Source organism: Sparus aurata, chromosome 2 (genome assembly GCF_900880675.1).
Source record: "Sparus aurata chromosome 2, fSpaAur1.1, whole genome shotgun sequence".
Taxonomy (NCBI): domain Eukaryota; kingdom Metazoa; phylum Chordata; class Actinopteri; order Spariformes; family Sparidae; genus Sparus; species Sparus aurata.
The window spans coordinates 34,337,574-34,349,807 of NC_044188.1; the positions used below are offsets into that span (position 1 = coordinate 34,337,574).

At 38.9% G+C, this 12,234-nt stretch overlaps 1 protein-coding gene across 1 annotated transcript in view; it reads left to right on the top strand.

Annotated features, from left to right (window-relative positions):
* Positions 1–12,234, top strand: part of LOC115596658 (kinase suppressor of Ras 1-like) — a 69,761-nt gene that overhangs the window by 44,005 nt on the left and 13,522 nt on the right. Inside the window, exons 3-4 of the mRNA XM_030441936.1 lie at positions 6,776–6,923; positions 8,206–8,602. Coding sequence (XP_030297796.1) covers positions 6,776–6,923; positions 8,206–8,602 — 545 coding nt within the window. The remainder of the gene's footprint in view (positions 1–6,775; positions 6,924–8,205; positions 8,603–12,234) is intronic.

Consider the following 12,234-nt stretch of genomic DNA (forward strand, 5'->3'; position numbering starts at 1 on the left):
ACCATCAATCGACACGCTGCTTCCATTTCTCACTCTGCCAGAAATGGCACCCGCCAATTCGAGGCAACAAGTCGTGCTGCGACACCTATAGGAGCAGAGTTTGTAGTTCACAACCTGTTTAAAACATGATTTTTTTTCCTTCAAAATATCTATGTTTGGAGCTGGAAATCGATGCAGTATATCACAAAAATAAATATCACGATATATTGCTGTGTTGCCGAATCAAGAACCTTTTTGTTGTTTAAGATTGTACAGTGATATAGAAGATGTCAAAAACAAGTGAGACGTGAAGATTTTTAAAATAAAGTGTTAAGTTAATTGTTGGTCAGTCGTATTAGGGCTAACAACTAATGAATAATAACATATGATCTGTATAGATGAGATCATCCACAGGTCACAGTCTTTTTTTTTTCTTCAGAAGGACCACGCCCCCTTTTGGGTGCAAACAAAGAGTGGAGACAGATTGAGAACTGCTGGTAGTGTCATGCCTAAAAGTCACTGTATTGTATTTTTTACGTCAAACAATAAAACATCCCAAAGGTTGTGATTTAATAACTTCCCCAAGGAATCACTCTCCATCTTCTGCAAACGACTCAAGACTAATTTTTTCAGACCTCACCTCGACGCTGCATAACAAGAGTCCCTCCCACCCCCCAACAAAAACCAAAACCAAAAAATGGATATACACTTGTTTATTCTTATCCTTAATTAGCACTTTCATCATAGCACTTTTACACTTAAGGTATCCTTGATAAATAGCAGCTTGACAATTGTTTCTGTTCTTTATTTTTTACTCTATCGACAGTGATATGTTGTGGTTTCTTTCTTATGACAAAGTCGCTTTGGACAAAAGTTTCTGCTCAATGTCCTAAATTTAAATGTAATGAAGGGCAGTGAAAAAACAGATCTGTGGCTTTAGGTCATCCACAGAGAGGATGGAAATGGTAAACTGTGAGACCCAGCCATTCAATACGCATCTGTCTGTGTCCAACACATTCTCACAAGTTAGGTAATGATGTTACTGAGAAATGGCATGTGTGCTGATTGTATCTGCGCCTTTATAGGGTTTGGTTTACCGGTCAGTCCACTTTACACACCGCCAGGAGCGGTGAATAATGCACATAAACTGAGCTGATCTGCCTTCTTATAATGAACCCTGTTAAAGCGAAACTCTCGCCAAAATGCAACCTAGGCTTTTTTTGTGAATGTATATGAGTCAAACCTTCGTGTTAAAGCATAATTACGATGAAAGAGGCAATTCTAAGATTTAATGTATTTTCGTTTTCGGATCAAACTGATTTTCAATGGGAGTGCATGGGGCATTTTTATGCTAGCATCAAAATTGCTATATTTAAAACACTAAGAAGGCTCGACACAACATGAAACTTTGCTCGTAGTGTCACCAGGGTCTCTACACATGAACACGACTATTGAGAGCATTGTTTGTATACACAGCCCAGATGTGTCGAACCCCGAGTACGTCTGGGCTGCCATGACCGCGGCTAGCAAAACAAGCTACTGCTAAGGTGAGTTGTTCAAAAACCTTCTTTTTAGTAAACTCTGTGTACACAAACAATGTTGTCAATGCTTGTGTTCATGTGTAGAGACCCTGGCGATACTACGAGCAAAGTTTCATGTTCCGTCAAGCCTTCTTAGTGTTTTAAAAATAGCGTAAAAAGTGCCCCAAGCACTCCCGTTGAGAATGAGTTTGAGCCGAAAAGGAAACTTCGGTGAATCTTAAAAGTAGCCCTTTCGTTCTAATTATGCTTATACACAAAGGTTTGACTCATATACAGTCACAAAAAATGCCTAGCTTGCATTTTGGCGAGAGTTTCGCTTTAACAGCATAAAGTAATGTGGGAGCTAAACCAACCTGTTTTTACTACCTCTCAGCTCGGAGTCAGCGGTCACATAAAATTAATCACAAGCAGCTTTCAAAACAGAGACAGTGGTTCCACTTCACTACAGTAATCTGATTAGTTTACAATAACAATAAAGTCACATTGGACAGATGATAAAATAGCAACATAAAGAAAAGATGAAAGGTGACTGAAAAATGACATGGACATTTAATACGGTAGTTGTGTGTCAGGTTCATCCACTTTAATAGAGAGTGTGACTGGAAACACACTCATCATCCAGTATTTCCAAATTTTTTCTATCAATTGTTGATTGGCAACGACATAATTTAATTGCTTTGGCCATAGAATTCCAGATCCTAATACCTAAAAGACATACATTTTTCTTATTTTATGCTGCTAATTTAGCAGAGTTGTTAGAGGGGGCGGGGATGTGATGCAAGTACCCGGGTAGGGTATCTCAACTATGCCTTGTTTTCATAACCTTTTCTCTTCCTGTTTATCAATAAAAGGTATGTAATTGTGAGGAGGTTTTGTGTTTGTATGCATGCTATGTATTCATTCATGTATTTTAAGTACTCCTGTCTTGTAATACTCTTTCTCGTCCGTTAATCTTTTTATGTTTGTTGGCTAGCACTTTAGTACAAACCTTGTTTAAAGTGCTCTATAAATAAATTTGATTTTGATTTTTACCTTGACATGTGACCCGAGCTGCACCCCCTGTTGTACCCCCTTAAGCTTTGACAAACCAAGCTTTCCTGGCTGTGAAATGCAGGATGGGAAAGTTGCACAGGCTCCAGCAACTCAGCAACTTAACTTAAAAACTCCAGTATACTGTGAAATACAGTGAGATTTATGTGGAAAGGCTTCATTCATTTGACTCAAACTGCTGAAGAAATTGGATTCAGCTAACTTAAAGTTTACATTTTTGTGCAGAATGCTAACATTAGCTGGAAAAAGCCTCAAATTCAGTCCCAGCATTGCCTCCTACATATATCACATCCCAATTCTGAGCCGTTTGTTATCCCAGCTTGTCTATTCTACTTAGCATGGACACAATGCCAGGAGATTAAGCCAGTCCATTGTCCCAGCAGTGTAGAATCAACCCTGTTTTCACAGTTTGCCAGCAGATTCCAGGAACCAGTCTGGCATCAGTTCTGCCATTTTACAGCCATTGAGGAAAGAACTGACTGTGGACCTTTTTTTTTTTTTTCAAACAACTGTCTGGACCAGTAATTCTCAAACTTTTTAGGGCCAGAGCCCCCCATCCATTATCCAGGTCCCTTACTGCACCCCTTAAAATAAAATGTTGGTTGATTGCCATCCCTGAATATAATTATGATTATATATAGATTAATTAAAGTTAATAAACAACGTACTTTTAGAAAGCTAACTACTTAGCTGTGTATCCTGTGTAGCTGTGAGTGATATGCAATTGCCATTTCTTTTGTGTCAACAAGTTATTGTCAACATAATTCTATTCACATTATCATAATACTGAGGTTTGGAAGACATGCAATGCAGCTGCAATTCTTAAAAAGCAATAAAACACTGGTTTATTATTAGGCTATTTATTGGAGGCCATGTGCAAACTACAAATACAGGCTACACATCTAAAAATGTGACAAAACCAAGAAATGACTACTGTGACTGTTATAACTCACAAAGATTCAAGTCACTCCACTCCTTTTCCCATTTCCTTGTTTTTTGTGAGAATGTAGTATTAACCTGAGCTTTTTGATTGCCATGATAATGTTATTTTGGTTATGGTACCACACAATTCCATCATATTCAACACCAAATTGAAACTAAAAAATCAAGACAAGACTTCATCCACTTAAAGTGTCAAACTCCCTCCCTTTTCTAAAACTGTAAAGAATTTTAAACCACTTTTAGCCTTTTTGATTTTTGATTGGCAAATTAAACAAATGATGAGATTAACAAGTAACAGAAAGATGCTGAGTCTGTAATGACTAATGTAATGAGTTTATGAATGAAATGTGGCTGATAATGAAATTGCAGGCAGGGTGAAAGAATTTCAATGTTAAGAGAATGATTTAATGCTAACAGAGCCCTAACCAAACTTCTCTTAAAGTCCAGGATATTAATTCAGAGCCAAAGGACACCAACTCATATTTCATAATGTGAATCCAGTAGGATGAAGAAATAGATACTTGTCTGTATGGTCAGCAGGCTGCACAAAGTCTTCCTTGGCGGCCTTTGCTGTCCTTTAACTGCAGGGTGGCAGTCTTGATCTAATACCCAGCTGGTGGCACATTGCAGGTTCGTTGGCAGCAGAGCTGGTTCGACCTGTCTTTCATTGGAAAATACTCACACAGTTTCTGACACAGCAAGTCTTCCCAGGGCTCACCACTGGAGAGCGCTGTGGCTCACAAGACTTTTTCACACATTTAACTTATCTCAGTCAATTTTTATCACAGAGAAATGAAATTTTATCAAATATATGAATTTTGTACAGCACAGGTATTTTCGTTTGTGTACCTGCCGATACCTTATGACACTGATATTTCTACCACAAAAATAACTATTAGATTACAGATGCACTGAATTGGAAGACAGGATTTATTTTCCTCTCTGCTTGTTACAACAAATGATAATGAATTAAATATAAATGATCATAATTTCCTGTGTCAACAAAAAGCCTCCACATTGGCAGTGTCTTCACATTTGACACGAACTTGAAACAAGAAACTTTACAAAACAACAATGAAATCTGACAATTTAAACAATTAAACTTATTACACAGTTAACACAGTCAACTTAATATCTCAATTAAACTATTGCATTGTGCTGCCGTCTTGGCAGAGTCACTCTTGGAAAAGAGGTTTTAAATCTCAATGAGTTTTTTACCTGGTTGAATAAAGGACATATATGTATACATTTGAATCAGTGTGATATATGATAAAGTAGTAGTTTCAACTGCATGTAATCAAGAACTGGCTGACAAATCAAAGAAAGAAGGAACAATTCAAAAACATTTCAACAATATTTATTGTCACTTAACATTTAATTATACAGATATATAATACAGTAGATATGTACTATTTCCTTCTCTCTTTAAGGAAAAGAATGGCTTCATTTAAAAAAAATAGTGAAAATAGATAAAATAGCTTAAAATAAAGAACTTAATTTCTGAAAAATACCATTTCTGTTATACCCTGAAGTTAGGTTTCACTCATGCACTCCTGGACAACCCTCCATCAGTCAATGGCTTTTTTATGGACCAAAAAACCAAGTGACTCATTCAGCTATTAACATTAGCCTTTAGCTCTGAGAGACGAAATGTGGAGTTATTTTTCTCTGTCTCCGGGTCACTCGTCTCTCTGTCTTCTCTCCCTGTATCGCTCACTCGTCTCTCTGTCCGTCACTCGCTTTTCACCTCTTTCAACTGTCTGTATTCAAAGTTGCAATGTTTATTTCCTGCAATGCACAGATTTTATTGGCTGAGTGGCATCACATGGGATGGCTTAACCTGCAAGCAATTGGTCAGTGGATTTCCTGATCAACTAAACCAGTACCGTAAAGTCTAGAAAAGCAGCACTGGTCAAAATACTTTAAATTGCTTCAATAATTATTGACTGTAGATCTAGGTCCATATAGGAAGGCATCTGGGTCCGGATTCAGACAGCGGTTCGCCTGTCTGAAATGACAAGAAAGTACAAGCCACCCTCAGATCACGGTCTTCAGCATCATGCAATGTACTGCCTAATGCAATAAAGTGGAATTGGTTCGTGGTATCTGTGAATTTTTGCGAGTACGAGTTATGAGGGCAGTATTGACCTGATAACCGATCCCAGTATTGGTATCATTTAACATTCTACATTTCCGTTTTAAATTTCCTTTTTTCTTTTAAAGTTCACTGATGACTCTGTTCTTTCTCATCATGTCATAAAATATGAATCTTTTACTTTAATCTTTTTTTTTAAATTTTATTTGGACATTTTGATTTTAACTACAAAATGTCTTTCCTGCTGAAAATGCAGTGTGAACGATGAATGGCCCATTGCTAGAAATGCAGAAATTTCCTCACAATGCCTTAACAGCCAGAGTTTGAACTAGTAATCTTAAAGTCCTGTGCATTGACATGAGCAAAGTCATAACGTATGAAGGATGGGGAATAGTTATTTGTGTATTTGTTATAAACCCACAATCTCTTGAATCATAAAAGCTATCCTTTGCATCAGCTGTCTTATCCTTTGAGTCACCTGTGGAAATCTTAACATTTCCACATCTTCCTGATGAAAAAGTGCATTTGCCTTGAGAATAAACTTTTTCAGCTTTGGTTTTGGTAAGTTTTGTTAAAGCTTGAGTAGCTGAAAATGAGAATATATGAACTACAAGTTACAGGCAGTCTGTGTATTTCTCAGCCTGCATGTATGTGATGATCCCTCACTAGATGTTTGGGCAGTTTTGCCTGTGTTTCTGCCCATAGACGACATGCAAAACACTTGGAGCAGGGAGAAGGCTCCTTTGCCCCTTATTCATTCCCTCCTATTTCCACCATTGAATTATTATATTGCTTTCAAGATGCTTGATTGCTTAATTTTGTTGAGACAGAGGTCCTGGTTTAACTCTGATGATGGTTATTGAGGATGTAGATGTTAACTTATTGTAGTTATAAAGCAGACATAAATGTCTTTGTCTTGGCAGACTGAAAAAGCTAACTGTACTTTCTTTTGCTGATGCTGTTTCTATGCCTGATGCATCAGACAATCAGAAAACATTCAGTTTGAAGGAAGAAAAGCAGGGCTACAAAAACATATAAGACGGACAAACACACACAAAGTAATACATTGTATATCCTGCTGATTATTTTCATAACAGATTTGCTTGTAGCAGCTTTGTCTTGACCTTGAATCACTTATTGACGGAGATGTCTGTCTTTTCCCCTGCAGGCTGCAGCAGGGAAACTTTCAGAGGACGGGTTGCTACAGATGTCCAGCTCTGAGCTTCAGGACACAATGAGACGCCTCGGCTCCAACTTGGATGATCGCTCTCGCCTCACTACTGCTCTCTCCTGTCTGAAGAGTGCTAATGAAACAGGTGAACAGGACCCTACTCTTAGGAACTGCATCAAATATATAAGACCTTTTTTATAAATTACAAGAAATTATACTGATTTTTTTCAAGATTCAGTCTTAATTTGCTTAACAGCCATGCTGGTTTTACATTAAATGTATATAATGTTAAAAAAAGGGCATATTGCAAATGTTTTTTTATCCCTAAAAAAACAGAAGCCTTACAGCAGGATTACCAACACAGTACAGTCATTATCTGGCCCCTAAAAGCCTATGATTTACTGACCAACTTGAAAAATGTGTACCTATCCTTTAAGTTCATTCTTTGACTTGGAAATATATTGGTCTTATTAGCTAAAAGGGTAAATTGATGAAGTGTGAAGAATAATAGGGTTGAAAACTGTTTTTTTACACTGCTTTTTCTACGTTTTCAAGGTCATGAACTACATTTCATGTTGAATTCTTTATTATTTTGTTATTGTGCCACATGGTGCATATCCCCACATAAATGAAGAAAACATCCTCATCAATTTGACAAAAAAAAATGAATGTGAAAAATGTGAAAAAAGACACCCAAGTACCGTCACTTACTGCAAAAATGGAAAACACAACCAAATCGTAACTGATTTCCTCTCATATATACAGTATGGTCAGAAAGTCTGAGACTATTGAAAATTCTTTGATTTTGTGTTTTTAAACGTAATACAATTTTTTCATTACAAATGATAATGCAAACTTAACAAAACAAGTCAAATTTTGTTAAATGTTTGAAAACTGTTGATGAATTTGTTAAATATCTTGGTATTTCCCTCATTGATTTTAATGTTAACATGCACTTAAGCTGAGATGGGGCAAGTCTATGACTGTCTTGAAGGAGTTCTCTAACTTGAATTCATCAGTAAATTAGGCTTTTTTCATGTATTAACTTTAAACTTCTGGTATTGATTGAAGTCTGTTGAGACACCCCTCGCTTAATCCGAGAGAGAGCGGCTCTGACTACACACTGTGTAGCTCACAAAATGCAGAACAACGATATGTTTTGAAGAGGCTCTGGGAGCATTTTTAATTTGCATATCCTACCAACACTTTAGTGATAAAAAGCTGCTTGAAATGGTTCCTGTTCAAGCACTTTGAGACTCTGATAGTGAAAGTGTAAATTAAGATGTTTTATTATTATTGTTAGATTAGATAACATGAATTTAATAAACTGACATCACAAGTATAGTAGTAACAAGTAGTAATCTATCTGTAATCTGCGATGACATGTGCTCTACCTGCTAATTTGTGATCTTTACTCTCTGACCTAGGAGATGACCTGGGGCCTGACTCAGACTCCTGTAGCTATGAGCCCCAACAGGACAGTGATGCCTTCTCTCCCATTAGCCCCTCCTCCAACTCTGGCAGCCCTCACACTCCACTGCAGCCCACAAGCACCCATGGCCGCTCCATCTCCATATCAGTGGTACCTTGTTCAAATGATTACAGACCTTTCATAACAGCTGATGAAATGACGGACGCCTTCACTGTGGAGCCAAGCACCCCTCCAACCACCCGAACCTCAAAGACATGCACTGTCAAGCCCTCCCACACACCACCACTGTCTTCCCGTAGATTTCTGCAGCTCCTGCCCAACATCACAATGACCAGATGCAAGAGTCATGAGTCACAGCTGGCCAACCGCATTGAAGAGCCAGCTACACACAAGTAGGTTTTAGAATTGGTACTACAGTCATGTCTCTTTACCTTTCAGCAGCTAAATATCAAACAGGAATACAACTATAGAGATGTAAGTAATTGTATTCAGTCATAGCCTAAAATCATAACTTTAATAATCATGTAATATCACTGCTTATTCAAGAGTCATGGCTGGAGACAATGTGGTCCTTTACCAGCCTCTCAAAGCACTTCATCATGATGGGGGTGAGTGCTATGGGGCGGTAGTCATTGAGGGAAAAGATAGTGGGTTTTTTAGGCACCGGTATAATTGTGGCAGTCTTTAGGCATGATGGTACCACAGCCTGGATCAGCAAGGTGTTGAAGATGTTTGTGAGAACCTCTGTCAGCTGGTCAGCACATTCCTTGAGCACCCATCCTGGTATGTCGTTAGGCCCGCTGCTTTCTGGGTATTCACTTTTCTCAGGATTCTCCTGACATCAGCTGAGCCCAGACTGAGTGGTCTCCTATCCGCGTGTGGAACAGATTTCCTCTCAGGAGTGGTGTTGGATGCCTCAAACCTCCCAAAGTGGTTATTTGGCTCATTTAGAAAGTTGATGTTATCGCAGGGGGGAGGAGTAGGTTTATAGTCTGTGATGACTTGGATACCCTGCCACATTCATCTGGTACTATACTTTTTGAACATGAGCATGCTTTGCAATTATTATGGCACGGTTTAGGTTGGCTCTAGATGTTCAAAGTGCCACCATGTCACCAGATTTAAAAGCAACATTTCGTGCTTTCAGCGTTGCACGTACCTCACTGTTCATCCAGGGTTTCTCATTGGCCTGTGTGAGGATGTTTTTCATCACACTAACATCCTCTTTGCAATTTGGAACTAGTGCAGTGCCCGTAAGAAAAGTGTATTCCTATAAAAAAGTGGGAGGTTAAGGAGCTTTTTCATGGATGGCCAAATGAGGCTGTGTTTGAAGGTGGGACGTCAGGGATATTTAGGTTTGTTGTGAAATCCCATATTCCAGGGTATAATTGGCTGTTTTTGACTATTTTTGATTTTGCCATTATATTTAATCTTAAAAACTATTTACTTGGTGTCATTATTTTCAGCACAACCTCACATGTGTGACTGTACAGTTATTTTTTTTATTTTGACATACTGTATTAACACAATGGACCTAAAATCACAAAAAAAAACATGAAATCCGTGTAGAAAAAGTTAGATTTTTTACTGTGAAAACCACAAATATGTTTAACAAACAATTTTTTTTTTTTTACTTATAATGCAAATATAAATTGTTGTTTATCTAAATGTGTGCATACATTTAAAAAAAATTACAAAGTTATATGTAACTATTTACATTTAAATGCAGGCAATGCTCAGGTCTGCCTGTGCTCCTTCCAAGTGAATGAAGAGCTGCACTGCCTGCTCCACATTCAGCTTCTCCTCATTATTCTGACTCATTAAACAAAAAACCGACTCCACTACTCACTAAACACACTACACCAAACACTACATAACACACTAACTACACACTCCAAACACGCTAAATGTCACAAATCTCTCAACTCTCACACACGCTGACCGTCGTTGCATGTCAATCATCCGCCTAGGTCCCTCCCACAACTTCCTGTTCCTCAACAACCAAACTTGCTGCTTGGACACTTTCATGACAAAAGCCCGTTTTTACCGTTTCTTCCTGCACCAGACACAAAGCAAACGTGACGGCGATGTTCGCGAAAAAGCGTGGCGGACATTATTTACCCTAGGTCCGGTTTTGGACGTGCCGATGCTTCTGGTCCGTCGCTTCGGGAGGTGGGCCGTGTAGCTAGCGGCTAGCTACACACGAACATCCACAGATTCCGATTCCACTTTGTTGTCCGCGCGTCTCCGGATCTTCTCAGACCCGAACAGATTCGGTCCGGACTCGTTTAATCTCATTAATCCACAACAGTCAGTTTAGATGCACAGAACAGAACGGGACCGAACCGCCGGCAAAATCCCGGTCCAGCTCGCGCCGCTGCAAGTGTAAATCTGCTTGTTTCTTAAGGTGGGGGGTCGCAGTGGGCTCTGCAGTGATTGGCTCTGGTGCGCGCGTGGCCACGGTGTGCAGTGATTGGCTCTGGTGCGCACGTGACTGTAGTGGCTCCGGTGGACAATGCTTGTGGAACTTGTAAAGCATTTATGAAATAATTTATTAACGGTATCATTGCAGTCCAAACAAACGCGAAATAGCACACCCTTGAACCACGCAGCAGCCATGTTGAAACTCTCAGGTTAGTCTGATCCTGATCCGCAGAGATATTTGAGGAATACACACACACACACACACACACACACACACACACACACACACACACATACACACACACACACACATACACACACATACACACAGACATACACACACACACACACACACACACACACACAGACAGACAGAGGTTATTTGCTTTTATAGAGAGATGTATGCAGACACAGACTCAACATACTCCTCCATCCGCGTGTGATGATTGTCAGTAGCAAATGCTTTGAACATGTCCCAGTCAGTACACTCGAAGCTGTGCCATAATGCTTCCATGGCTCCTTATGTGCATCACTGTGTAACAGGTGTTATATAAATATATAGTTTGATATATTTCTAATAAAATATATACACTCCAGTCAGTCAGCAGACATATAGTTGCTGTTGCTGTAGTGTTGTTATTTTGGATCACACTACCTTGCGCAGCATGACCTGCCCTACTCTGCCTCTGATTGGCTACATCCTACTGGTTAAGTAACGCATATGTGCAGCTCTCACCAAAGATTGAACCGAGGCGGATGTCTCACTCTGTATCTGAAACGGAATATCAAGACACAGTGGGAAAAGTAGTTCTGTAGCAATGCATCATATGAGAAAAATTATGTGTTTTTTTTTTAAAATTAAAGTATGTAAACCTATTCTAATAGGACCCCCAATAAAAGGATACTGGATTCTGCCAGAGAATTGATCCCCCCTACCAGATACATGAACATTGGATCTTCTTTAAATTCACAATACCATGTTCAGATGCTAACAATGAACTGTTATGAATTGTCCCGATTTAAGTCCAGCTGGAGAACTTTGTTGTTTTCCCTAATTCATGTCCTGTCATTTTAAAACTATAATAACAAATATTTAAATAATGTGTAATGCGCCTGATGCCAATCAGCAAGAGCGACACAGTCAGGGTTCCTACACATTTTTTATTCCAAAATTACAGCCAGATGTTTATGTCAGTAAATCGAAATCAAGTTGTTGACCCCTATGTTACCAAACCATGGAAACAATAATGAAAGCCGACAATATGTATGGTGTCCCAAACCATTATCATTATCACATGTATCATAACTCATACATGTTCAGACAAGCTTAATATTTTGTTATTTGTGGTTATATGTATATATTCATTTTAAAGATAGTGCTGCATTTTCTTTCTAACTAATTTGGTCACTGATGGATTTGGTACAGTAGGAGGCATCTGGGGCAGAGCTGTTTTGCAGGCTGGGATGTGCAGGTGTAGACTTTGCTTTTAGTCACACACCATACTTCTTGTACTTTAAGACATCAGGCTCACTCTGACCCACCCTCTCTCACACATTGGTCAACATTTTGGCTAAAGTGGTAGTCTGCTCCAAATGCAAA